The sequence below is a fragment of the Eucyclogobius newberryi genome, unplaced genomic scaffold (genome assembly GCF_026437365.1).
Source record: "Eucyclogobius newberryi isolate DKJ021-1_F unplaced genomic scaffold, fEucNew1.0.hap1 SCAF_10, whole genome shotgun sequence".
In the NCBI taxonomy this organism is placed as follows: Eukaryota; Metazoa; Chordata; class Actinopteri; order Gobiiformes; family Gobiidae; genus Eucyclogobius; species Eucyclogobius newberryi.
Genome location: NW_027315724.1, coordinates 18930829 through 18958781, shown reverse-complemented (window position 1 = coordinate 18958781; position 27953 = coordinate 18930829). Strand labels below are relative to the sequence as shown.

General features: G+C 41.2%; 2 protein-coding genes across 3 annotated transcripts; both read left to right on the top strand.

Moving 5' to 3' along the window:
- Positions 1 to 15031: 15031 nt before the first annotated feature.
- Positions 15032 to 21678, top strand: dmac2 (distal membrane arm assembly component 2). The gene is made up of 6 exons (XM_072458056.1): positions 15032 to 15079; positions 18424 to 18605; positions 19689 to 19769; positions 20030 to 20160; positions 20254 to 20416; positions 20856 to 21678. The coding sequence occupies exons 1-6, from the start codon at positions 15062 to 15064 to the stop codon at positions 21019 to 21021; spliced, it is 741 nt and encodes a 246-aa protein (XP_072314157.1). The 5' UTR covers positions 15032 to 15061; the 3' UTR covers positions 21022 to 21678.
- Positions 21679 to 21787: 109 nt separating this feature from the next.
- Positions 21788 to 27437, top strand: sirt2 (sirtuin 2 (silent mating type information regulation 2, homolog) 2 (S. cerevisiae)). Of its 2 annotated transcripts, none has more exons than XM_072461983.1 (16): positions 21788 to 21803; positions 22420 to 22469; positions 23090 to 23135; positions 23217 to 23333; positions 23414 to 23455; positions 23532 to 23638; positions 23717 to 23773; positions 23871 to 23939; positions 24029 to 24158; positions 24241 to 24300; positions 25068 to 25123; positions 25201 to 25277; positions 25356 to 25407; positions 25503 to 25573; positions 26394 to 26460; positions 26994 to 27437. In XM_072461983.1, coding segments are annotated over exons 3-16 (1038 nt in total). In that variant the 5' UTR covers positions 21788 to 21803; positions 22420 to 22469; positions 23090 to 23134; the 3' UTR covers positions 27126 to 27437. The 2 variants fall into 2 exon arrangements, with proteins under 2 accessions (XP_072318084.1, XP_072318083.1); XM_072461982.1 differs by lacking the exon at positions 21788 to 21803 and adding an exon at positions 22117 to 22275.
- The last annotated feature ends 516 nt before the right edge of the window (positions 27438 to 27953 follow it).

The window sequence follows — 27953 nt, the reverse complement described above, 5'->3', positions numbered from 1 at the left end:
GCTGATCATTCTCATGTTGAAGTTCATCTGCATCTCCGCCCTCTGCTGGCACCGTCAGGTACTGCACTCATCTGTTTCGTGGAGCTCATCCAGGTTTTCTGACGTAAACTGTCCATCGTTTTTCCCACAGATTTTTTTGTCTGTTGAGAAGTTTAAAGGCACCACACAGGCTAACCAGTATGTGCTTACTAATGTCAATGATGTCACCGTTTTCAGCCCAAAAACACTGAATAACTTGAATACATTTGTTTTAGGAACGTCTATGAGGAAAATGAATGTGAAATGAGCTTTTGTGATCTTGAAGAGGTGAGTCGCTGTTGAGCGCCATCATCAGCCTGTTGTAGGAGGACAAATAAAAAGTATTCATGCCATGTGTTTTTCAGGCCTAAAGGGGGCATCAGATACGAAAACCTCTGTATAGAACAGTCGTTTCTCCTGGTCATCTCTCTCCGATGCATGAACACGCAGAAGGGCACAAGACGCTAAACCCCTTCAATACTCACAGTACACACTAAACTCACTATACTCACTGTACACACTATACTCACTGTACACACTGTACTCACTGTACACACTATACTCACTGTACACACTATACTCACTGCACACACTATACTCACTGCACACACTATACTCACTGTAAACACTGTACTCACTGTACACACTATACTCACTGCACACACTATACTCACTGTACACACTATACTCACTGTACACACTATACTCACTGCACACACTATACTCACTGTACACATTATACTTACTGCACACACTATACTCACTGCACACACTATACTCACTGTACACACTATACTCACTGCACACACTATACTCACTGTACACACTATACTCACTGTACACACTATACTCACTGCACACACTATACTCACTGCACACACTGTACTCACTGTACACACTGTACTCACTGCACACACTATACTCACTGTACACACTATACTCTGTCACTTAAATAGCTTTTGACCTCATTCCCTGCCACACCCTATATTCTTTAACTTTCTAGACTTTATTTTTTGAACAGTATTTCAACATTTTATTGTGTCAAAAGCTTTTTGAGATCTATACAAATTCAAAGGGAATATCTTATTGTTCAGTGTGTTTGATATTTATTTAGTGGCATCTATAATTACATACATAGAATACAAGACATTTGTCACTTCTACAGTTGATTTGTTCTCTTAAGACACAATCTGAGTTTACTGTAGCATCACGTGTCATTTGTTCATTTCATTTCATTGAGAATAAAACCCTTGGGCACTTACAGCACTCTCTTATTTTACAAATGTTATGTGTTTGATAATAATCCATATTTGAATAAATGTAATTCAACCCAGCAAAATGACATGTACCATAACAACATACTAGATAAGATAAGATAATCCTTTAATGTCCGCACAAGGGGAAATTTCATTGTTACAACATAGTAGATACAGGAGGAAAGGACAGATTTTAGGAAGTTTCAAAAGTACACTCTTAATAGAAGAAAACTCTTATGAACAAAACAAAAAACTCTTAACAAAACTCCTCTCCTATCTTAATAGGGAATGGAGGGGGAAAAAATAAAATAAAAAGATAAAGATAAAAATAAGATAATAATAGAAAGAAAAAAAAAAGGAAAAATAGCTAGCACAAGACTAGGTAATACTAATAGTAAGTAAGTAAACAATACTGCAACAAGGCAAACTAAACAAAAGCATGATTTGTTTACAAGTTTAGATCACACAGTAAAAGTTAAGTCAGTTTAAATGTGAAATACAGTCATTAAGGACTTCATCCTGAGAAAGTTTCCATCCAGCAGAACAAGAGGATTTTTTACAGTGGACAATTCCACTTCTCCACAGGGGTCAGGCCCTTGGACCCATTTGGTGTCCTCTGTGTTCTTTATCAGAAGTGTTGACCCAAAGGGTCAAAGGGGGGGGGGGGGGGGGTGAAGACAGTGTTGTTGGTCCATGGAGGATGGGGAACATTCTTCCATCCAACATTTTTGCTTTGCTTTCTGCAACAGTGTCTTAATTATGAAAAGGTCATGTCTTTTAAAGGTCTCTTTGGACACATATGTCCTACAGAGGCCATTTTTGTTCAGAAAGAGAATCCCTCTTTGAACAGAAATGGAAGTTCAAGGTTCAACATACCTGTCGTACAAGAGTGTCTTGAAGCCATGGGGCAATTCTGATGCTAATCAGGTACTCAGTGATGAGGGAGCTAAAGTCAGCTAACAAAAGGGTTTGATAGCCCTTTACAGTTAGGATACAAAGGAGAGTAATCTCAAGTGAAACTGTAAACAATCTTCATCAGTAAGTTCCGCCTGGTGGGCGGGGCCTACTCAGAGAAGAATAAATAGCTGCATTCTCAGACAAATCCGCAGATTGAGAATAACTGTTGGATGAGTCGAAACATCTTATTTTTATTTAAAAAACAAAAAACTGTCCAGATGACGAGCTCATTTATCGTAAAACATGAACATTAGCAGGTGTTTCACATGAAAACGCATGCATCTGAAAAAGCTAAGGCTTTTCAACAGTGTGGACTCTCATGTGTCTTATTAGGGTGTTTGAGTGGGAAAATGCCTTCTCACAAACATCACAGCTGTAAGGTTTCTCTCCAGTGTGGATTCTGGTGTGTCTTTTGAGATCACAAGCTTGAGAAAAACTGTTTCCACACTGATCACACTCGTATGGTTTTCCTCCAGTGTGGACTCTCATGTGTCTTATTAAGTTGTTTGACTCGGAAAATACCTTCTTACAAACATCACAGGTGTAAGGTTTCTCTCCAGTGTGGACTCTCATGTGTGATATTAAGGTGCTTGACATGGAAAATGCCTTCTCACAAACATCACAGCTGTAAGGCTTTTCTCCAGTGTGGATTCTGGTGTGGGTCTTGAGAGAACTTGATTTAGAAAAACTGTTTCCACACTGGTCACACTTGTGTGGTTTCTCTCCAGTGTGGATTTTGGTGTGGGTCTTGAGAGTACTTGTCATGGAATGAGACACATTTCTCATTGGTCAGCTTCACATCAAAGCACTTGTCTTTTACAACAGCTTGTATTTTCCGTAGAGATAAAGCCTGGTGAATGTTTTTCTAACTCCCCTGGGCTGTTGCACCCCCTCATTGGGGCAAACATTCACCTGCCCATCTTTACGAAACCTTCACAAATACTGTGTCACATGCTATTTTTCTCTTAGACTAATGAAGCCTGCGTAAATTCACCTGGAAGACCTGACTAAAATCGGCGTCGGCCACCATGGAAGGACCCCTCTCCCCAGCGCCATCATCGCACTCAAGCGGGGTCCGCCTGTCCGTCTGTGAGAGTTAGATCCCTCACTTCACCATGGACTCTTCCAGGTTTCTGCGCTTATCCCAAGAGGTTATGCAGTTTTTCCCGGCCAAGAAGGAGGGTGAAAGGACAGGGGGAGTCGCATCATGGCCCTCGCACCTGCTCCTCATCCCCAATCAACGCTCTCAAGTGACTCCTCCCCGCTCCAATCAGTGCCCAGGCGGTCGCATTTAAGCCCTCAGGCAGATGGCTCGGCTACTCACACCGTACTGCGACTGATATTATGTCAGATTTCAAATCAGATGACCCTCCGTTTTCCTCTCACGGGGGCTCCGGCTCCTCCCGCGGTCCTCCAGCTTCGAAAGAGCGCATCCACCTGACCCGGTGATGAGCTGAGCAGCTCGCCGCGCGTTCTCTCATTACGAGAACTCCTCACTTTCGCTCAAAATGCTTCCATCCACCAGCCGCGTGCCCCGCGGCAGGAACCAGGAAATCATCAGCCGCTCCAGCGCACGCCGCTCCTGCGCATGCCGCTCGCCGCTCCAGCCGCTCCAGCGCACGCCGCGGCACCGCCTCTCCTCCGCATCGAGCGTCGGGACGTCTCCTTTGCGTGGCTCCTCCCGCGCCGCGGCGTCTCTCCGCCGGATCGCGCTGATGCCCGGGTCCGGCTGCGTCGCTCGGCGGCTCCGGGGCACGTTCCTCTCCGCGTCAGGCTCCAACACGCCGTCACCGCTCTCATCCTCTACTCCATGAGGATGGCCCCAGGTTTCGCTGCCAGCCATGCGGGCCCCCAAGCCGGACGCCCGGTGACGCCCCCTGTCGAAATTAAGTATTCTTAAATGTTTTTCTGAGTATATTGCACAAACCACAATCGTGGTTATATTTTCGAGTCTCAACCACGTCGTTTCCCCAATACACGAACAGAGTCGTAGAGTCGTGTAAAGGTTTGAACCGTGTTTTCACGTTTGCGGTGCACGTTCTCCTTCCTCCCCTCACGAGCACGGAGCGCACACCTGACGGAGCGCACACCTGACGGAGCGCACACCTGACGGAGCGCACACGAGCACGGAGCGCACACGAGCACGGAGCGCACACCTGACGGAGCGCACACCTGACGGAGCGCACACCTGACGGAGCGCACACCTGACGGAGCGCACACCTGACGGAGCGCACACCTGACGGAGCGCACACGAGCACGGAGCGCACACGAGCACGGAGCGCACACCTGACGGAGCGCACACGAGCACGGAGCGCACACCTGACGGAGCGCACACGAGCACGGAGCGCACACCTGACGGAGCGCACACCTGACAGAGCGCACACGCGCACGGACCGCACACCTGACGGAGCGCACACAAGCACGGAGCGCACACCTGACGGAGCGCACACCTGACGGAGCGCACACGAGCACGGAGCGCACACCTGACAGAGCGCACACGCGCACGGACCGCACACCTGACGGAGCGCACACAAGCACGGAGCGCACACCTGACGGAGCGCACACCTGACGGAGCGCACACGAGCACGGAGCGCACACCTGACGGAGCGCACACCTGACAGAGCGCACACGCGCACGGACCGCACACCTGACGGAGCGCACACAAGCACGGAGCGCACACCTGACGGAGCGCACACAAGCACGGAGCGCACACCTGACGGAGCGCACACCTGACGGAGCGCACACCTGACGGAGCGCACACCTGACGGAGCGCACACGCACGAGAAGGGGCACTCACAGCATATGGGTTCTCTCGTCAGCTCCATGATGTCTCATGGCTTAGCGCCCCGCGGAGCGACACCGCAAAACACAAGTCCATGCATTCAATTCAACTCCCCGGCCAAGCGGCGACACCCCCGCTGCAGCTCGCCTTCCCCACTGCCCATTCCCGCTGTCCCGCTCCCGTTCATGTCCCACATCTCTCATGCATCCCTCCGTCCGCCTCCCGTCTGCGGCCCATGTCCCACAGGCACCCCTCTGTCCGCCTCCCGTCTGTGGCCCATGTCCCACAGGCACCCCTCTGTCCGCCTCCCGTCCGTGGCCCATGTCCTACGGCACCCCCCTGTCCAGGTTCAGGTCCAGGGTCAGATCCAGGGTCAGGTCCAGAGACAGGTCAAGGTTCAGATCAAGGGCCAGATCCGACACGGCACACCTCCGTCCGTTCCCGTCCGTGTAAAGGAGAAAGTAAGAGAGAAAAGGAGAGAAGAGGGAAAAGAGAAGAAGCGGTCCTGCCGCCTCAATTGGAACGTTTTTCTTTTTTTCTTTTTTTTTCTCTCCCCATGCCAATTCATTCAGTCTCCCGACTCCCTGTGCTTCAACTCGGACGCTCTGCGTCCTCTGTTTTTTTGGGGGGTCATGGTATGTCTATTATATCTAAGACTCAAGTCTCTAAAGATAAAAGCCCCGCAATGTCAAAGCAGGCAGTGTAGCCCGCACCCCACTTTCCGAACAGTCTAGGGCATCAACGTTTTCACGCAATCTGCCCCCGTCCTACCCCCGGCCTCGTTCAGAACTGCTTCCAATCTCTGCAGCCCACGTCCCCTGCACCTCGGCGCTGTCTCGCCTCGTCTCACAAATACTGGTGGTGGTCTAGATTTCTTCATTAATGTCCCCTCGCACCTCCAGTCCTACGCTCTGCCGTCTGCCGGCACCTCCAGTTCTACGCTATGCTGTTTGCCGGCACCTCAAATCCTACGCTCTGCCGTTTGCCAGCACTTCCCCATCGACGCCGTTTGCCGGCACTTCCCCATCAACGCCGTTTGCCGGCACTTCCCCATCAACGCCATTAGCCGGCACTTCCCCATCAACGCCGTCTTCCGGCACCTACAGTCCTACGCTCTCTGCCGTCACCTACAGTCCTATGCTCTGCCGTCTGCCGGCACCTACAGTCCTACGCTCTGCCGTCTGCCGGCACCTACAGTCCTACGCTCTGCTGTCTGCCGGCACCTACAGTCCTACGCTCTGCCGTCTGCCGGCACCTACAGTTCTACGCTCCACCGTGGCACCTACAGTCCTACGCTCCGCTGTCTGCCGGCACTTCCAATCCTACGCTCCGCCGTCTGCCGGCACTTCCAGTCCTGCGCTCTGCGTCTGCCGGCACTTCCACTCCTGCGCGCCGCCGTCTGCCGGCACTTCCACTCCTACGCGCCGCCGTCTGCCGGCACTTCCACTCCTACGCGCCGCTGTCTGCCGGCACTTCCAGTCCTATGCTCTGCTGTCTGCCCGGCATCTGCAATAACCATGCCGGGTTTTTGGGGGAGACATCTAATTCAATCAGATTATGGAGTGCCCATGATCACTGTCTTCCACCGGGGTCTGAGCGCCAAATAACCTCCGTAATAAAGCTCGCTAATCATTCTCTTCTGTGTCCTGTGTCTGAGTCTCTCCAGGGTGAAATGATGCAGATAATATATCACTATTATGCAGATAAAATACATCACAGAAATATAATCATATATTCACATTTTATCACAGTACTTGCTCCAGAAAAACTGTTTCCACACTGGTCACACTCATATGGCTTTTCTCCTGTGTGGATTCTCATGTGTTTTTGGAGTGCAGAAGCAGAACTGCATGTCTTTCCACACTGGTCACAGGTGAACCCCATTCTTCAGATAGACTTTTCGATCTGCCGTGAACACAGAAAAAGAAGACGTCAAGTAATAATAGTGGCAAATACAGAACTTGTACTTTTGTCAGTTGCTTATCACTGTTGAGAGTGGTGTTACTGAAAAAATAAGTAATTTCAAGGTTCAGAATAAGCGGTATCGCATTGCAAAATGTGACGCAATTTCTCTCATGCGATGCGTTTGTCAGAAAGAAGTGTCTTTGTATCGCAGCTTTTGCGATACAAAAATGTGTGTTCAATTGTGTAACCAAAGCGCCTAAAATTCTGATCATTCGTCAATCGATCATCAACAACGGCATGACACAATGTAGGACGCTGTGTTGACATGATGAGTCCCGCTGCTGTCTCAGATCGCGAATTTGAAAGCGGGCGGAGCCACGTGCGGTAAAGTTAGCATCAGATTCACAGTAATAAAAAAATCTTCACTTAAACATAAGCCCAAGATAAGCCCAAGATAAGTGGTCGGTTCACATATTCACTATCTGCGTCTGGTGAGACATTAAAGGAACACTACACCTCTCCTTTAACATGCTCTGATACCTCTCCTTTAACATGCTCTGATAGCAGTGGTCAAAGATTCAGACATGAATTTATATATTCTCATTTGTGCCCTGTTAATCTTCTTGGACGAGATCTCATGTGTCATTTGGGTCTTTGTCTCATCTCCACTTCAGATGGATTAACGGTGACTACTATTAAAGAATTAAATTATGATTCAAATTTCCTTATGGAGCTCACAGCTCCCAAATCTGATTTTCACTGGAAATTGACCTCTAAATCCTCAATTGAACTGATTTGTTTAGCTCAGAACAAAGTGAAGCAAACTGATGACACTGACTTTAGAGATGTAGGAGAGCTGCAACACATTCCTTGTTTGTCCACAGACATAGAACTGAATGATGCTGTGCAATGGTGTGAATGTGGGGAAGATGTACTGATGACTGACTTCTTTTATTGGGATAATTGGATCTCTGTGCCACTCCAAGACTATCTCGAAAATTTAAATTTGTCTAATACACATATGTATCTAGCATTATCAAAACCAATTAAGGCTAACTGGGGGGGAAACTCAAGATTTTGTTAAAAAATGTTCTGTGGTGGAGGACTGGGTTGAAATTCCTGATTCTGATTCGTTGTTTTCACATTCCACAAAGTCTTGGAGAAAGCGTTTGTCTCTTTTCATACTGTTTGTTGTGTTTCCAAAGACATAGATAAGAGCCACTCTGCTGCAGGAGGAGGTTGTTTTTTTCAAACATTTACATGCAGAAGGCCACAAAGCGAGCCTTTCTAAATCACAATTTGATAAAGAGGAAGTTATCTTCCTGGGTCGTGTGATATCTAAAAATGGCAAAAGCATTTCCACAAAGCGTGTTGCAGCAATACAGAATATTCCAAAACCAATAACTAAGAAACAATTGATGTCATGTGTTCATATTGTCGACAAATTAATTCCAAATTATTCTGTAATGGAGTCTCCTTTAAGTGCACTCATTCATAGTAAAGGCCTTAGGACTAATGACAAACTGACATGGACAGAGAAAGCAGACACCACTTTCTGTGAGTTGAAAATGGCCTTAAAGAAGCTGCCAACTCTGACCTGACCCAACTAGACCTTTTCACACAGACTGTTGACGAACGAAACGGCTACATGACGTCCGTCCTTTTGACCACGGGGGCTCCCTACGACCTGTCGCTTATTTCTCTGCTAAACTGAAAATCAGTTTTTAAAAAACGCTGTTTGGGCATCTTGAGATGCAGAACCATCTAGAAAAAAATATATATCAGGGTTAGTGAGTGGCTCCTCCCTCAGGTCCGGTCAGTGGAAACACAACAATGAGATAGAAAGTTGAGAAGACAGCATGTAGCACCAACAGTGTTAGCTCAGCATAGCCCACCAGATCACGTGAGGCTAGGACAGCTTTTTCAGCAGCCGCAACCGCACGTAAAAATCGTGGCAAAACAGCTGCGGATCCAAATGTGTCTGACCGTGGCTAAACCAGTTACATGTCTACCCGGAGACATTTTGAGTTATTCGCGGATTCTGAAAGTGTGAATTCAAAGCTTTCCAATGCTGTCTCACTCATGTAGATCTGATAATATTTGAATAAGTTGTGGTCATTTGAATGTATACAACTCTCAAACGGGGCTCAAAGTTTCTCACCGGAGTGAGCCCAGAGTCACAGGGGGGCTCATTTGCATCTCATTGAGATAAGCCCTCCCCCCTGTCACACTGACACCACCTTCCCCTACAGCTGTCACTGAAGACTCAAGAGGAGTGTTGTTATTGATGGTAACTGGACTTGAATCAGAATTAGAAGTTATGGAAATACTTGGATTACAAAAGGCCCTGAATAGAATCAGAATAGGGTTCATTGCATTTGTCGATAAACATAATTCACAGGTGATTCAGTGCACCAACAATGGTGCAATGAATGATTCAACACAAACAACTAAAGATAAGATAAGATAGCCTTTAATGTTACAACGCAGTAGATACAGGGGGAAAGGACAGTAACTTATAGGAAGTTTAAAAAACACTCTTAATAGAAGAACTCTTATAAACAGATGCCAGGGACAGGTATACGAACTGCAACGGGTCCATGGCTTTGAATATATGAGATATGAGATAATAGATATGATATGTACACCACCAGAGTCTAATTACATCAGAGATCACATCCTCATCCTCTTCTTCGTCTGTGCACTCTTCTGTGCTGTGACTCTCGGCTCTTGGCATCAAAGCTGTAAGCAAATATGTGGTATCGTATGTGGTAGAACATTGAGTGTTTTTCTGCAATATGTTTAGACTGGTTTTATGCATACGTGGCACCTGTTGTGCCTTAATAAGCTGAACTCAATCTTTGCTCTGGTCAGACCAGGAGGGAAAGAAAGGCAAATGTCAGGGAGAGCAATTTTGTCTGTGCATGACTAAAATAAAGAACCACTTTTGAACGAGACAACTTGTTTATATTTCGCCTCATTTTCTCTGTCATTTGTTACAGTATAGTTTTTCCACAACACAAGTGACTACAACCTCGTTTTTAACAATCAGATGCATATTTTGGGCGCAGCGAATTACACTGATCCGAATGTGCAGCTTGAGCCGAGTACTTAGGGACCGTCATCAAATTAGTAACCTTTATTTTTCAATCAGAAGCTTAATACATGTTTTTGGGGAGTGTAAAGACAATTAATATGTAAATGAGACTCCTGCAAATAGTCATCTGATTGATGATAATATGGAAGAGAGTTGTAAATGGGGCCATCTGACTTGGTGTTGATCAATTTGTTAACCCTAACTAATTTTAAGTTTTCTGTTTTATTCAGAATTTTTTTTTTTAAATTGTTTAAAAGGGAATTTGTTAGGAGTTTATTTTTAACAGATTGTTTACAAATACATTTGAAATAAATAATCTTGTTATATCAATAGAAAATATTGATTGTTGTCACTTTCGTGTTTTGCTATGCAATTATCAAATTGCTATACAAATTTGAAAAAATTAACGGATTGTTTAGCAGCTGCTGCTGTACAAGAGAAAATCCTTCATCTGAGCCCTGCCTTTTCACAAGCTTCAGTGAGTTATGAAATGAACAGGACTTTACTGTTTCTATAAGAATGTGGACAGTGTAACAGGCTCTGTCTTTGGGTGAGGACCGACAGCATCAAACCAGTCTGACCCAGAGCTCTGTCACTTAAACATGTTTACATTCAATATTGTGGCAAAGGATTTGGCAAAAAGATGTTGAACATCAGTGAACTTACAGTGACACAATTAAATGTGTTTGTGTGAATGTGTGTAAAGTGGGAGAGTCATGTTTGATCCTTTGTATTTTACAATCTGAGAACTTTTCATTCCAAAGGATTTTTTGGCCTGTAGGCTGTGACAGGACAGTGCAGCGTGAAATGGGAATGAGACTGGGGAACGACATGCAGCAAACAGGTGAAAGCCGGACTCAAACTCATGAGGCCGCAGCCCGCCCCACACAGCAGGCGTCTCTCAATGCTCGGGGTTTGAGAGACTCGACTAAAACAAAAGAACATTGTTTTCTTCTTCAAGAGACACACAACAAAAACACTGATGAAAAATGTTAGGGAGACAAAATATGTTTTAGTCATGGCACAAATGGGTCAGCAGGGGTTGTAATGCGAAGCCGCACATTTTGCCAAGAATTCAAAATAAAATTGCTTTTTGAATGGTAAAACAAAGGGTGGAAGATGCGACAGCATCACAGATTCAGCAGTAGATGTAATAAAAGGACAATTGGGGCGCGTTAGCGCCCACTCCTCTTGCGGTGTAGCGGCGGCGTGGCGAGGGCCGATCATTGCCGCTTGCGGCTATATTTTTATTATCATTATTGCTTCAGCTTGAACTGATCTCCAAGTAAACATATGCGCAGATAATCTAAAATATAAAGAATAGAAGTGAACACAAAAACCTGCCATTTTTTGGGCGCAATATCAACAATCAATATTTTGAAACAACAATCATTACCTTTCGATACCTCAGGCGGGATCAATCGATATTGGGATACTCAATATATTTAATTAAAGTGAATAAATCGGGAATCAGAGTCACAAACCATCAGCTTCACAAAGAGCCCAGATGTTTGTTTACGCTTCGAAACCGTCAGAAACAGTTTTAGTCGGACGTTTTTTTGGGAAAAATTCGCCATTAGCTCCGTGAGACCTTCTGATTGTTCGCACGATTGTTGTTGCATCTTCCTTTGAATTCAGTCCAGATGTTCAGTCCTTGTTGATGTTTTTTTCCCATCTTCGCATGACAGTTCAGATTACCCCTTTCGCGTCACAAATCTATAAACCACAATAACAACAACACAATCCATATCTGTGTCTAATGTGCGTCAGGATTTCGCTGCCACCTCTTAGCATTTTTGGCGCCCGTGCGCTTCCGGATGACGCCCCGCTTCGAGATAATGGCGCTGTGTAATTGCGAGGCTTGCCGGCATCTCACGCTGTTCATCGCCGAGATAATTCATTCAGTCAATGGAAATGGAAACGAGCGCAGATGTATGGAATGCGAAGATAACTGGAGGAGTGAATGCTGTTGGAACGTGCGGGATCCTGCAGAGCTAAACGGCGTCGTGCGACAGGAACATGTGCAATTAGCAAAGTGTTGCGCAATTAGGAGGAGCATTTTTCTGCTGTCGTTGGGTGTCTTGTGTTTCTGTTGTCTCTGTTGTCTCTGCTATTCACTAGCAAGGACCACGCCACAACAATGGAATACGAAAGAATGTTTATTGATAATAGTGTTGATGGATCAATGATGGATAGATGATGGAGCGATGATGGAGCGATGATGGAGCGATGATGACCTTCTGACCTTTGACCTCGGAGCAAAATGGCCGATACACTCCTGAAATGTTGAGAAGCAGATAAATGCTGTGGTTAAATCTAGTTATTCAGGTTTTATCTATACTCAAAGGGGTTTTATTTTGCTTATCCGTGCTTTTATCTCTACACCTCTTGACTTCTGTTATGCACTGTACACTGGGATCAGCCAAGCTAAGCTGTCACGCTTACAGTTAGTTCAAAATTGCAGCACGTCTTTTAACTGGACACGTCATAGAGAACATATTACAACATATTATTTTATCCTCACTGCACTGGCTCCTCATTCATTTTAGAGTAGATTTGAAAATGTTATTGTTTGTTTTTAAAGCGCTTCACAGACTGCTCCCGCATATGTTTCAGACCTCATTGTTCCTTACACTCCTGCGCTCGCTGAGGTCTAAGGGCCAGTTCCACCTTCAGTCGGTCACAAAACCCGGGGCGACCAGGTCTTTCCTGTAGTCGGCCCCAAACTTTGGAACGCTCTTGCTGCCACATAAACACTGCCTCTTCAGTTGATGCTTTCAAGTCTTGATTAAGAATTGTCAAATTGTCGTCATTTATTTCCTTTTGTCTGATAAAAGACAATATAATAAAAGAGTAAAGGTAAAACATGAAAAAAAAAAAAAGTAAGCTATTACCCATTTATTTTGAGTTGAAATTTAACATTCTGGGAACCCACAAATAAGAAGAAAAAAGCTACACAAAAAATAAGCCTTAAATAAAAAAAAAAATATATATATATATATATATATATATATATTATTGATAATTTGGTCTAAACATTTTTCTTTATTTTGAGTCCAATTTATATTTATCAGCAGGTCTAAAGCAAGTCTAAAGCAGGTCTAAAGCAAGACTAAACCAGTTCTAAACCAGGTCTAAACCAGTTCTAAACCAGGTCTAAACCAGGTCTAAACCAGTTCTAAACCAGGTCTAAACCAGGTCCAAACCAGTCCTAAACCAGATCTAAACAAGTCCTAAACCAGGTCCAAAGGTTTTATCAGAACGTCCATATTGCACGCTTTCATTCATACCTGATATGACCCATTGATATTCTGCTCCAGTGCTTTTCATCTCCAGTGCAGCTCCATCTTTCTCCCAATAAATCCATTCATCCCTGGGCTTCGCTCTCACTTGGCTGGGTCATATGTTCACTGGGACTAGCGCGCTCTGATGGGATTTTCTGCTACACGAGTCTCAGTCCCTCACTCACTTCTGCCAATGTAACACCAGCTTTAGTTATAATATATCATGAACACACATCAAATAAATAAGGATCATCATTAGCAAAAGCTTTATTTATTATTATTTAATATAATTAATATTGTACTTAAACGTTTAGATTTGTTATTTATCTTTATTTATTTTTCTGATATTCTTGTACATTTTCCCATTGTAGAACAAATAAAGGTTCTGTTATTTATATAGTGATTCTACATTGCAATTTAACAGAAGCAATTAATAAGCAAATAATAACTACACAATAAAAAGTTTGTAACACGAATAATAGTTGTAATTTCTCTTAAATTCATAACCTTAAGAGAAGTAAATACATAAATAATTACAATATTTTCTTTTGTTATGTGAGATTATCAACTATACAAAAGGCTCATTCAGCAGTTTTATCCATGGAAACAGCCACTTTGAACTTTCACCTTCTTCTTTTATCTCATTATGAAGTCTTGACATTTGGATTTATGTTTTTAATTGTTTTGGTGACAAAAGGCAAATTTCAACATCTGTGGGTAATACGTCTTTGTATTTATATTGGTATTGGTTAAAAGCTTCATCTGAATAATGTTATTAAAAAACAAGACATTTCGACTTCCATCAAAAGTAAATTTCCGTGTGAAGACTTGATTATCAACTAGAACCTAGATTATTGTATGTTTTAGACACAGTCATATGTGACAATACAAATGAATGTGCCTCCAAATCTGAAGACGAAACAAGGGCTATTATATGCTATAATGCTTTCAATGCAAAAATATGACTGAATACCTAACATTTCAATTAAAGGGCTTGTATTTATCAGAGGAACAGGAGAGCAGCTCATACCGGCGTCAGCAGGTGTAAGTCGTCCCTCACTGCCTCCTGAGGATCCATGTGAGTGGCAGCGCTGGCTCTTTAGAACAAGTGTGAATGTTCTTCAGTGACACATCTGCCAGTTGAGCCCCTCCCAGAGGCATTCAACAAGTAACATTATTTCTTGTCTCACTAAAACATTCTAGTTTTAGACCATTGTTTCCAAAATGTTTCACACTATGAACAGAGTGGTCTTAAAGGGGTCTATAGTCTAATTCAGGTCTAATCATGAGACTTTATTGTGGCACACTGGTCGTAATTATGCATAGGAAGGTTCTGAAATGTGATCCTTTTCAACAGTTCATATGTCAGTCTTCTTCCAACTGTTGGACGTGTTTTAAATCTGTACTTTGAACAGAATTCAACATTTAAAACATACATCGTAAATCTAATCTCAATGTTAGTCAGGAAAATCACAGTTCAATATTTCTCCACAGTCATTCTATAATAAAATCGAAATGATATGACACTAAAGTACAGACACGTGTTTCCACAGACCAAACACGACTGCTTTGTATGATATAGTTTTAGCTTGTCTCTTTTGGTGCTAAAAATACACCATTGTGTCTATTTTAAGACTGTGAGGTCTGGACGAGTTCATTCATAAACAGACGGATGCACAGCGCCCCCGGGTGGTCAGCAGAGGCGCTACTCCACAAACCCAAACGCTTTGTTTGTCCCTCGCGACGCTCCGTCACAGCAGACATGGCGGCTGTCTCGTGGGTGAGTTCACCTTGTTTTGGAACTCTAAAATGAATATTGTTGTTGATGCGATTATGGAATTGTCATAGTTTATTAAGTTTATTATGATCAGGGGTGTCCAAACTATGGTCCGGGGGCCAAATGCAGCCTTCAGACAAATGTTTGGTCAGGCTATGGTGACCAGAACTGGGAATAATAATGAAATAGTAAAAAAATAAGTACATTTTGATGCACTAAATCTGTTCGTGGACCTCTGTCACGGCTCAGTTTATCATCCAAAGAGAGCTTTTTTCAGTGAAAGTGGAAGAACACAGAAACCCAGAGAGAAAACAACTCTCCAAGGCAGGGCCGGCCCAAGCCTTCAGGGGGCCCTAAGCGAAAACATTTTTGGGGGCCCCTCACCACGTCATCAGAATCAGTTTTATTGCCATTGTCAGTAAACAATTCACATATGGGAACTTTCTTCAACGCAAACAAAGCACCAAAACTCCAGGGCATCCGTTTGCCAGTTAGTTTATTCTCAACACCTCACAAGCTCAAATATTGCTAACTTGAATCCCACAATGCAACTTGGTATTCCGCTGACATCACCTCTACTCCCTGTACAAATAACACACGTCCCAGATATGTTTTTGGGCGTATTTGTGGGCGTTAAGGGTCGACAGCCACATTAGCAGTTTAAATTAATAAACAGGGGGGTCTGGGGGCCCTCCCCCAGAGATTTTCAGACCTTTTTGGGTCTTCTGCTGCATTTTAATGTGGTCCAGCCGGCTAAAGTAAGAGTAAAATGTTGAGGTTGTAATGCTATAAAATGATGATGTGATGAAACTGCGCCAGGAGAAAATGACTAAAGCCAGTTATTAATACATTAGTGTACTTAATTACTCAATACAATATTGGCTATGAAAAATAATTATGGTCAAATTGATTCATTTTAACTGAAAATGTAAAAGTAATAGTTATCCTTACTAATTTATCTTTTACAGCTCCCAACTGTTCCTTCTTGCCAAAGTGACAAAACAAGTTATATTAAATTAAACAAATGGCATAAGCATTGCTTGATTAACAATTAACACTGATAAAACAGTGCAAACATGTTATTCCCAGAGAATGAACAGAACTAGAAGTGAAGGTCCAAACCTAGCTATAGTGAAGAGACTGCATTTCTGCAGCTTTGCCACTTTTGTATAAAAATATATAGTATTATTCTATAACAGACGCAATCATAATATGTCTGGTTATTTTTCACTATCAATTTATTATAATTTATAACAAATAGTCTAATGATGCTTTTTAAATAAATTGAAATGTTGTATTGCTCTATTAAAAGTTAATTACAATATAAATGTTTGTTCTGATCAGAACACCACACTGGACTCCTGCACCTTTATGTTCCTCTTATTGCACGTTAAGAAGTCAAAGTAAAACAGACATCACGAGTCACGATTGATCTCACACATGGTGATGTGAGAGAGAGGGACGCAAACTCAAACCGCTCATCTCTAACTGAGGCTGCACAGGGGCCCGGGACAGGGGCCCGGGACAGGGGCCGCACACTGTTCACTCCAAAGTCTCACATCAGAGGTTCTGGACGAGACGGCGCTCGTCCGGACCGGATCTCCGCCTCTTAGTGACCGGGGCACAGACGCCCCTCACCGGCCTCACCTGCAGCTGACACGGGCTGGTGTCAATGTTAAGCTTATTATCTTTCATTCAGACACATTATTGTGCGCGGGGCAGAGCTCTCGTCGCCTCCAGCCTGAGCGAACTAATGTGACAGAATCGTGTTGTTTCAAACAGCAGCATTAACCGTCTCTTTGTAAGAGAAGTTCAATACCTGGAAAGTGTTGTTGAGTTTGCAGTTTCTTTACATCGTCAAGAAGTTTCTTCTTTCGTTTTTCGGCATCGGGGGGATATATTCCTCTGGACATGAGGACCACGCAGGGACCACGTTCTGTTGTGTTTATGTTTTGCTCTCGTTCTGCTCGCGCACAATGAAGTTGCCCAATCAGCGCAGGTTTGGTGTCTCGGTTGCCAGATTGTCATTACAAATAAATGCGGTTTGTGCGTTATATGTTACCGCTGTGTGCGCCGCCGCGCCAGCAGCGCTACTACACTAGTGGTGCACGCTGCGCTTGCGCTTCTCATAAGACGGGTTGCCAGATTGGGGGCCCTATTAACGCCTCGGGGCCCTACGCGGCTGCATGGTTCGCTTATAGGCTGGGCCGGCCCTGCTCCAAGGTCCAAATTCCGACCTGCGATTTTGGTAAAACATTGAGCAGTGGATTACAGTTTAAGTGCATTAACGAGTCAAAACGAGTATTACAAACAAGGGAAGTGCTCAACTCAGTCAAAATGCAGGTCCAATTTTGTTAATTCATCAACCCGGACTGTGTTATTACGTGTACAGTTTATTAAGCACATGTCGGGGTGACGTGTTGTATTGTTGACGTTAGCTTACATGTTGACATTAGCAACATTAGCATCACAGAACATTTAAAACTGCCGCGGCAGGAGCAGATTCACATTCAGTGGGAGAAACTAAAGATGAATAATTAGATAGTACAAGAACTATCCATATTTTTATCTTTCGGATGTTAAACTATATTCAAATTTTGGGCGCAGCCAAGTTGGATCGTTTAACTCAAATAAACTCAAATAAACTCAAATAAACTCAGATAAACTCCGGGGTTCTCAAATTTTTCCCGAGTTAGCTTGAATTTACAATCCAAAGACAACTGTAACGCAGCATAAAATATGAATGATGAAAATGTTTTATTATATTTATTTATTTATTATTAAAAACCCCAAACAAAACACAACACTCAATGCAAATTTCAATATTTTATTTAATTCAATACAGAATAATGGTAAGTTTTCCATGTTTACCTTATTTTATACATACCTTATATTTGACCATATTTTGCTATTTTTGACTATTCTTATTCATTGTTGTATGTTTTCTTCTGTTACTGAAGAATGTTCTTAGTTTGGCAGGTTTATTTTACAAGCTCAAGAATATCGCAAAACTGTTAATCTGTCTATTTTTTTTCCAGTTTCACTTTTATAAGATAAGATATTCCTTTATTGTCCACACATGGGGGAATGTCATTGTTGCAACGCAGGTAGATACAGAGGAAAGTACAGATAACTTGTAGGAATCTTAATAGAAGAACTCTTATAAACAAAAACTCCTATAGACAAAACCTCATTTCCTAATAAGGAATGGAGGGGAAAAATTAATAAAGATAAAAATAAAATATAATATAAAATAAAAACAGCTTAGCGTAAGACAAGAAAATCCATACTCGCACTGTCTATTTTTTCATCGCCCACATCAGTCTCACATCTGTCTCTGTCTACAGGCGCTGTCCCGGCGCTGCGCACGTCCCGCTCTTCTTGCTCGCCTGCTGAGCTCGAACGCCGTGACCAAACCTCCGCTCCGCTCGCGCCTCCTGCTGTACCTCACCAAGCGCTTCTACGATGTGGAGGCGCTGGTCACCTGGATGTCCAAGTTCAAAAGAAGGGGCCTTCTCAAGAAAAACGCGTAAGGAATAAGTCTGCACAATTTTACAATAGGAAACACCGAGATGTGATGGAGAATAGTTTTAACACTTTGCGCCAAAATGACTAATATGGATTGGACGAGACATTAGGCCTGTAATAAAATTTACTATAACGACGTAGTGTTCAATAAATGATCAATCAGTCACTATAACTACAATTCTTGGGGCTAATGTGTTATTAAGATTTGAGCTGCAAAGTGTTGAATTAGTAACTTCTTTCGACTATTTATCGCTTCGTTCATATTTTCAGACTGAGATGAGATTTTTGCATAATGTTAAGGGAGTGTCTGCAGTGCCGCGGCGCACGGCCGAAAAAGCCATGTTATTTTTGTGCCGGCCGCACGCCGCGGCTCCTGAAACTGCGCCGCTATTTGACCGCGTTTTAGCGCCGTTTTAGACCGCGTCGCGTTAAGGTTAGGGTTAAGGTTAAGGTTAGGGTTAGGGTTAGCCATGAGGATGTAACGGGCTATAAGGGAAATGCCGCGGTCCCTGAAACTGCGCGGCAATTTGACCGTGCCGCAGCTCTCCAGCCACGGCCTAATAATAAATGTGTTGAGCAGTTCAGTTTATACATTTGTCCTCAGAATTTGTATTATTTTATTGTATTTTTGGGCTTTTTTCATGACTTCTCAAAATGAAACTCGCCCCAAAGAAATCCCACCTATCCGGCACATTCTACACATGTTCACAATCTTTGTTCCATCACTCACCGTTACGTATTGTATGAAATGGTCACGTACGTGTAAAAAATGTTTCTCAAAGACTTGAATTTCACAGCACAGATGTAGCACTACTTGTATTTACTCATCAGAAAATGTCTGAATCAAAATAAATCCAGTTTTGGTCACAACTATTGGTCACTGAATATCATTATTGCAGTGAATTTGCTTTATTGCCAAAGAGGCTCATAAAGTGTCTGCAGTTTCTAAGGCAACAGGAGCAAAGTATTGCATCGCCGTCGTGATTGAATATTGTCTCTTCGTTTCATCATTTGCAGTGATATTACCTGTGCTATTTTAAGCCACCTCTGCCCTTCTCTGACATTTTCTCGTTGCCTTTTGCAGTTACTTTGGCTTCACTGAAAACCTTTACGGAAAACATGTTGCGGCGGCATATTTTACCCTCAATCTAAAAGGAGGATTTAGGTAAGTAACAATGTTTGATTGGCTAATTCAAAATGTACTAATGCTTTTGTTTTGAAGTTAAATGACCATAAATATATCTCTGGTCCATTTTACAAAAGAGTCAATTTCCTACTTTCTTTAGGGATCTATTATTGGGGTAAATGTTTGAGAAAATAATAATAAACTTAAATCTGGGTTTGATTTGGGACAAAAACTAAAAAACATCTTTGTAATCTGTTGCATTTTCTTTAATTTCACTGTTGTATTACACTCTTGAGCAGGTTTCAAGGCCAATCTGACTGGTTTCGTGCAGAGAAGTTTTCCTGGGACTTTCTGAACCACAAAGACTGCCTCCTAGAGGAGATAGACTTGAGCTACACGCTGATCAACTTCGAAGGACTTGATAACTTTGGTACCACACATTTATCTACTAATGTAGTTTTGCACTGAATGTATCGACATAACTTTGCCGTTCTGTGATTTAATAGTTTTTCTCTTTTGACAGTGGAGCAGAAATCATTGCGGACTCTGTCGTTAAAGGCCTGCCCTGAAGTGGACGGCTGGTTTCTGTCCAAACTTTATATGTTTCAAGATTCTTTGGAAGAGTTGGACATCTCTCACTGTCCAAAGATCACAGCAGGAGACTTGGCTGCGCTCCGGCATCTCAAGTATGACAACTGTTCACTTTGAATACTAGTTTTATTATCTTTGGTAGAGAAATTTTTGTGTTTTGAAAATGCACTCTTCAATGGCAACATCACAAAATCCACTTATGCAGAGAAAACTATGGAACTCGTTGCTGATTACCAAACTCTTAATTAACTGCACCATTTGTCACAGTTAAAATGTTAACAACTATTATTATTTTATTATGACTAAAGTTCCTCCGTTCACCCCCACATTTTATTATATATTATTAGTTGAAATTATATGTTTGTGAACTTGGACTATACATAACTAACTGAACTGTAACTGAAATAAAGCATGTAATAAGGCTTCCTTTTAAAGTTGTTTGTAGTCTTTTACTTGTACTATTGAGCATATTTCTTAGTACAAAACCATTACAGTTGGTGACGTCGTGAGTCTTGTGTTTTTGTATGTTTTCAGGGGATTGAAGCGGTTGAACGTGTCTTCACTTCCTGCTATTTCTAACCCAGGGCTGATAGTCATTCTGCTCGAGGAGATGCTCCCAAAGTGCCACATAATCGCAGATGGATATGCATTTGATTTACCGCAAAAAGAGGACAATGGACAAAGAGTGGAGATGCAGTAGATGGGGAAAATACAGAAAACGACAAATTAAGATGACAAACCTTATGTCAAAATCTTTAAAGACAATTGACACACCAAATAAGATAAGATAATCCTTTATTGTCCACACATGGGGCAGAAACAACAAACATCCAGATTACCACTGAAATAAAGATAAAGGGAATGGATAACACAGTGTAATTAAAAGCAGTATGTCAGAATCAGAATAAAGTTTATTGCCATTTATCAATGAACAGAATTCACTGATATAGGAACTTGTCCTGGCGGCTCGGTGCAACACAAACATCAAACTGAACAATAAATACAAAAACAATGGACAATAAATAACTACCGGGTATTAAAAATGGGTAAGTAGGGTTAAAAATAGACATGATATGTACATAAAATAAAATATTTAGTGCAATAAAAAGTGAACAGTGCAGCGAGTGCAAAGTGCTTAGGAAGTGTTCATTAGTACAACGGCAGAGGGAAAGAAACTGTTCTTGTGACAGGAGGTTCTGGTCCGGATGGACCGTAACCTCCCGTCACAAGTCTGATAGATTAACATTGTTGAACAGAGCTTTATTTTCCTGTGTATTTAAGGTATGTTTTAAATGTAAATATGATATCAGCTGTGATATACTAAACACAACTGTAAATAAATTATGTTTTCAAAGTTCTGTTTTTGTTGATACCATACACTAACTGACTATGTAATCTGTAATCTTGGAGAGTGAAATCTTCTTTGAGCCATAATCCAGTGTGAGCCTTGTGCTGTTGCTGTGTTAGACTACTTCTGCCTTGGTATGTATCTCATTACATATTTAAATATGTCTGTTTATGTTTTAGAACAAATCCAAATACAATTAATTATATCCAAGGTATATTATATATTTTTAATCGGTTCTATGGCGAGAGATTGTACAACAGCATGATTTTTTTTTTGACACATAAGATAAACAAGTAAACCTTTGTAATATTACGTAAAAATGTAAAGGTAATTATTAGTATGTCTCTCTTAGTAGCTTTATTAATAGCATCACAATTTATTGTACATTTTTGGGGACCGTAATAAAGTAAAATAAGACATAGGAACCATTGTGGGAACTGGATCACCCGGCGGAGCCTTTTCTCTGACGGACCACAACAACAGGATCAGCTGAGCGCTTGCCGATTTCTTTTAATATAAATAATCCTTGGAAAAAATCGTTATCGTCCTTCTGACTCTTGTTATCTGAGGGTCCTCTAGACGGATAATAAATGTCTGATGCACAAGGTAAAATTGTTGTCCCGTTTAAATTTGGAGTAAATTCCTTCATATCATTTCCGTAGCGCTGTCATGTTAGCCTCGCTGCTAATCAAAGTTTTTCTGAAATACTTTCCACTATTAAACGTTAAATGTTCAATTTTGCATTTGTAGAACCTCCTAAAAGCAAAGTAGACGAGGAGGAGGACCCACCACAAGCAGAGGTAAGTGAATTTAAAAAGTAACCATATTGTATTGTCATTTTGAGACAGCTTTTGGAGTGGGCGTGGGTTTGTTGGCCTTTTAAACAGGTCTGGAGAGGGGATGAGCAGCACGAAAGGCCTTTTTATTGAGTCACTGTCATTGATTCCAATGGGAATTAAATCTGAATAACAAAAGTATTTTCAAGTAGTAGTTTTAAGATATTATACTTTTACATGTTTACTTTATTTGAAGTAACTTGATTAAGAGTTGTAGTTACTCTTCCTACTGTAAATCTGCAAATGAAAAATGGTTTATGTTGACAATGTTAAAGTATTTGAATATTTGTATTTCTTACATTGCTCCTTCAGATATGTTTTTATTTATTTTAAGTGATCAATAACAAATCAAATGCAATTTCTATCTAAAATTTTATTCTGAAGTTTACCAAATTACTTGAGTAATTATTTGAGTCTCTACTTTTAACTTCTACTTGAATAGTATGATTTTAAGCTTTCTTGAGTACACATTTTGGCTACTCTACACACCTGTCTGTGTCACAAATGAACATATTAATCCTTACCTAAATTACACAAACAGCTACAAAACAAATACTTTTGACAGCCGTTCCTTGTTTTTGCAGGAAGACTCGGAGGACGACAGCAGTGAAGAAGAAGCACCTGGAGAAAGTTAGTTGCAAAATACGATACACTTATTAACTGCTGCGTTTGTTTTGTGTTAGAGTATAATCATCTGACTTGTTCTTTCAGTGGACTTTCTTCGTAACCTCTTCTCCAGCGCCTTGGGTCTTGGCTCGGGCTCTGGAGAGAAAGTCCTGGATGAGTTAACTCTGGACGGAGTAGCAAAGTACATGCTGAGTGGAAAATGTGAGCTTTCATTAACAGTACAGGTCTTACTTTTACATTTTGATATTTCAAATGCGTATTTTCATCCCATTATGGTTTAGGTAAGAATATAATTTGCATGGTCGGAGCAGGAATTTCCACCTGTGAGTACGACTTTTCTTTTTTAACCAAAATTGGTATGAATAATTTCTCACACTGTTGTTATCTCTCTGTTAACAGCGGCTGGGATTCCTGATTTTCGCTCTCCAGAAACCGGCTTGTACGCCAATCTGCAGAAATACAACCTGCCTTACCCAGAAGCGATTTTCCAGATTGATTATTTTAAGGTTTACCTGAAGTGTCTGATGGTTTTAAAATGGCAATTGTTTTCTTTTTTTATATTAACTCGACACTTGTTCTTTTAGCAACATCCAGAGCCATTTTTCGCCTTGGCCAAAGAGCTCTATCCTGGACAGTTTAAGGTACAACAAACATTTTTTACTCGATTATTACCAATTACTGTAAACAATTATGGCAAATAAATATTCTGACTTTGCTTTGTTCACCCACTGATCATAGCCAACCATTTGCCACTATTTCATGAAGCTACTTAAGGACAAAGGACTTTTAAAGCGCTGCTACACACAGGTAACTTTCCCCAGTCTTCCCTATACCTTATACAGTTACATGGTATTTTCTGACATTTTTATCTACATTATGTGTTGTTTCTCTTCCAGAACATCGACACGTTGGAGCGTGTGGTCGGTCTGGAGGGAGACGACCTGATCGAGGCCCACGGCACTTTCTACACTTCGCACTGCGTGAGCTCCAGGTGCCGGAAACAGTACAATCTCGACTGGATGAAAGGTTGGATTTAGAACTCACAGGTTTTACGCCGGTGTAGTTAGTTAATTATTACGCAGTTTACATTTTGTTATTGTTCTTGCAGAGAAAATATTTTCCGATGACATTCCCAAATGTGATAAGTGCAGCAATTTAGTTAAGCCAGGTTAGTATTATGCTCATTTATTATTTGTATTTTTTTAATATATATATATATATATATATATATATATATATATATATATATATATATATATATATATATATATATATATATATATATATAAATTTTGTTATCTATTAAACTATGAACAAAGGCTTAATTTCTTCTAATAGTTTAAGACTGATTCATGTTTAATAACTACTTAATTAATACCCTTACTCCTAACCTGTTAATTAAGTAGCTACTAAAATGGAATATTTCTTATTAAACAATGTGTTCATTATATTTTCAAATTTGTTTAATGCTTTATTTAGGCTATTTAAAGGCGGTATGGACGATCTTTCGTCGATTTGAGAACGCAGGCGGAAGTGCGCATGCGCACTCCCCCGTGCGGACTGATACAACACACACGTGCGTTTGTTTATTAGCGCGACGGATCGCATCGCATCTCTCGTCTCCCGTAGATTTCTGTCCACTTCTGCGTCAGCTCGAACAGTCTTTCTCCGTCTTCATTTTGCCCCGTACACTGAGGGAACTATATTATGATAGATCCATGCGCTTAGGCACGCGGAAATGTGGGGACGAGCCTGACGCGGCAGCAGGTGAGCTGTAGGTGCGTTTTATGATTGATACGTGGCAGGACTAATGATTTATCCACGCCACGAGGAAATATGATAAAAAAAATTGCTGAAAAAAATCGTCCATACCACCTTTAAGGCAAAGTTATTTACACAATGATTGTCTGATTTATTTTATTTAATTTTTTCTAGATATTGTCTTCTTTGGAGAGAGTTTGCCCGTCCGGTTTTTCACTACTATGAAAATGGTAGACCCTTTCATTTCGTTTGAAGTTATATCTTGGTTTAGTCTTAATAACTTAATTCATTACTTTTTTCCCCTCAGGACTTTCCTCGCTGTGATCTTTTAATCGTCATGGGAACATCTCTACAAGTGCAACCATTCGCAAGTCTAGTCAGCAAGTAATACTACATTCGTATCTGTGTTGTATTTGTAGTCGGTTCTTTACTTGTTTACTCCTTTAACTTTCCCGTTTCCAGAGTTTCGAGGAATTGTCCCAGATTGCTTATTAACATGGAGAAAACTGGCCAGGTAAACAGAGCCGAGCGTAGTCTTTATCACCTCTCGTTATTTATCACGTTATGAGCATCGAAAGTTTGTAATAAAAGATCTGATTTCTGTTGCAGGCGGATCCCATGTTAGGAATGCTTGGTTTTGGAGGAGGAGGGATGGATTTCGACTCCGATAAAGCTTACAGGTGAAACGGCAAAAATAATACTGTATTTTCCAAAGTATAAGTCGCACCAGCCAAAAAATGCATAATATAGAAGAAAAAACATAGTCACACTGGAGGATAAGTCGCATTTTTGGGAGAAATTAATTTGATAAAATCCAAGACCAAGAACAGACAATTCATCTTGAAATGCAATTTAAAATAATAACAGATGAGAGAACATGGTGAATAGGTGTGCGTATGCTAACGCTAACACCTTCAGCTACATGAGGCACAGACAGAACTGTGGTAAGTGTCTGGTATGTTAACGTAACATATTAACAGTTATTCAGATAACTATAGCATAAAGAACATGCTAACAAGTTTACCAAAGCATCAGTATTACCCCAAATCACTAAATCCATTGAATTCTTCTTCCTCTGTGTCACTTCTAAACAACTCCAGAGGTAGAGGAAGTGCAGATTCTTCTTTAGCGTCGCTTAGAGCCTAGAGCGCCCTCTTGTGGTTGTTGGTGTGAAAATAAACAACCTGTGAAATGCGCCAGGTTGCCAGTGTGAAAATAGCGAATAATATCACATATAAGTCGCCCCTTTTTTCATAGTTTGGCTGGGGTGCGACTTATAGTCCGGAAAATACAGTATATTACATTCTGTTTTATATTTTACCGGTAGAACATTGTCAGCATTCTTTTTCAATCCGAGACAGGTCACGATAATCACTACAATCGACTTCAATAAATAAAAGCTGGAACAATATTTTTCCGGGCTCAAAATGTATCTCGTGCAGTGCTGCGCCCCCTGGTGGTTAAAGAGGCAAAAAGCTGAAGCCTGTTTTTTTCCTCCAGAGACGTGGCTCACGTCAGCACCTGCGACGAAGGCTGTCTGGCCCTGGCGGATCTGCTCGGGTGGAAGGTGAGTCTTACCAGTCTTTTAAAGTCTTCATTTGAGCTGTAAACAAAGTCGCATCCGCCTCAGTATATCGAAACGGTCTGTCCTCCGACCTTTGTAGAAGAGAAGGAGGCAAAATATAGATATACTGTAGACAAAAGTTCCATTATACACGATTTAAAGTTTCACATTTTTATATCTTATGTTGGCAAGAACAGTAGAATTATTACTTTTTCTTTGACGTAATGTTGAAATGCTGCTTTTTCAACCCTTATACTATATTCTTGATAGTGCTGCTTGATTATGATGATTATGATTATTTTACTTCCAATTGAAATCACTATTTCAAACTATTACTTCTATACTGTCTATAATGCTGACAATTTTATATAGATTAGACGCCTATATAGATTAGAAAAGTGGCTTTGCTCCAGGTTCAAATGCACTTATTCTGAACAAAGGGTAATTAACTGTATTTTCAATAACATTATTTTTGTAATCGATTGAAATCACAATTTGGAATGACATTTTAACGTCTTATTACTTTGTTCTTTCAGGCCGAATTGGAGGAGCTGGTGAAGAAGGAGCACGCTCGGATTGACAGTGAAGACAAAACAAACAAGGCGAGTGAGTGCAAAGGAGCCGGTGCAAAGGCGAGCGCAGCACAGGAAACTAACAAGGAAGAATAATGTCTTTTAATGAAAAATTATGCTACTTTTATGTGGGGATTTTAACCTGTTTGGAGAATCTTCTGGAGACATGCATTAAATATTGGGCATACATCGTGTTAACGCTGGGTTTGTCCATATGAGCACTTTAATTTAGCGACTCATTTGCATTAGACTAAACTGTACGGTTTACTCTGATCTTTTAATACTTTTCTACATTTATTTATCACCTACATTACTGTGCATTAGTACAGTCATAGTATTGTCATTTTCTGTTCACAGTGGCCCTTCAAAAGTTAAAAAAAATGCGGAAAGTATAAAATTGCAAATGCATCTACTTAATTTATTATTTTCTAACCGTAAAACCATTAACTTTAAAGGTTTTTCTTTCTTATTCTTTATTGCTTTTGGCTGTGGAGGTAACAGAGCTAAAAGGCTGTGCAAGAAATAAATCACTGTGTTTACAAAAGCAAAACAGACTAATGTTCATGACTCATGCAATAAATGTGTTTTTCAAGCTGATAATCCACTGTTTGTTTTTCATTGTCATAATTAGGATTGAAACATCAGAAACAGTATTAGAAGTGTTTGATATTTAAACCACTGCTTCTTCCTCGGACACATTTGACCTCCAGACGAGTAACAAGCCACAAGAGTTGCACCATCAAGGTAAAAGTACTATTTGAAATGGAAATAAGATGAAAAGGCAAAGAACTAAATAAACATTTACTTGGGGAAATTACTTAAACACAGTAGCTCACACATTACAATATAATAATGATAAATTAAAGTAAATGGTAATACAATTATAAATAATTAAAATAGCAATTATAGCCCAATAATATATAT

Bases quoted from the DNA above. Each gene is read 5' to 3' on its own strand.
- sirt2 (XM_072461982.1), top strand. The intron at 25,574-26,393 runs GTGAAACGGCAA...TTTTTCCTCCAG, and splicing joins GACTCCGATAAAGCTTACAG to AGACGTGGCTCACGTCAGCA. The intron at 26,461-26,993 runs GTGAGTCTTACC...TTGTTCTTTCAG, and splicing joins CGGATCTGCTCGGGTGGAAG to GCCGAATTGGAGGAGCTGGT.
- dmac2 (XM_072458056.1), top strand. The intron at 18,606-19,688 runs GTAAGGAATAAG...TGCCTTTTGCAG, and splicing joins GGCCTTCTCAAGAAAAACGC to TTACTTTGGCTTCACTGAAA. The intron at 19,770-20,029 runs GTAAGTAACAAT...ACTCTTGAGCAG, and splicing joins AATCTAAAAGGAGGATTTAG to GTTTCAAGGCCAATCTGACT.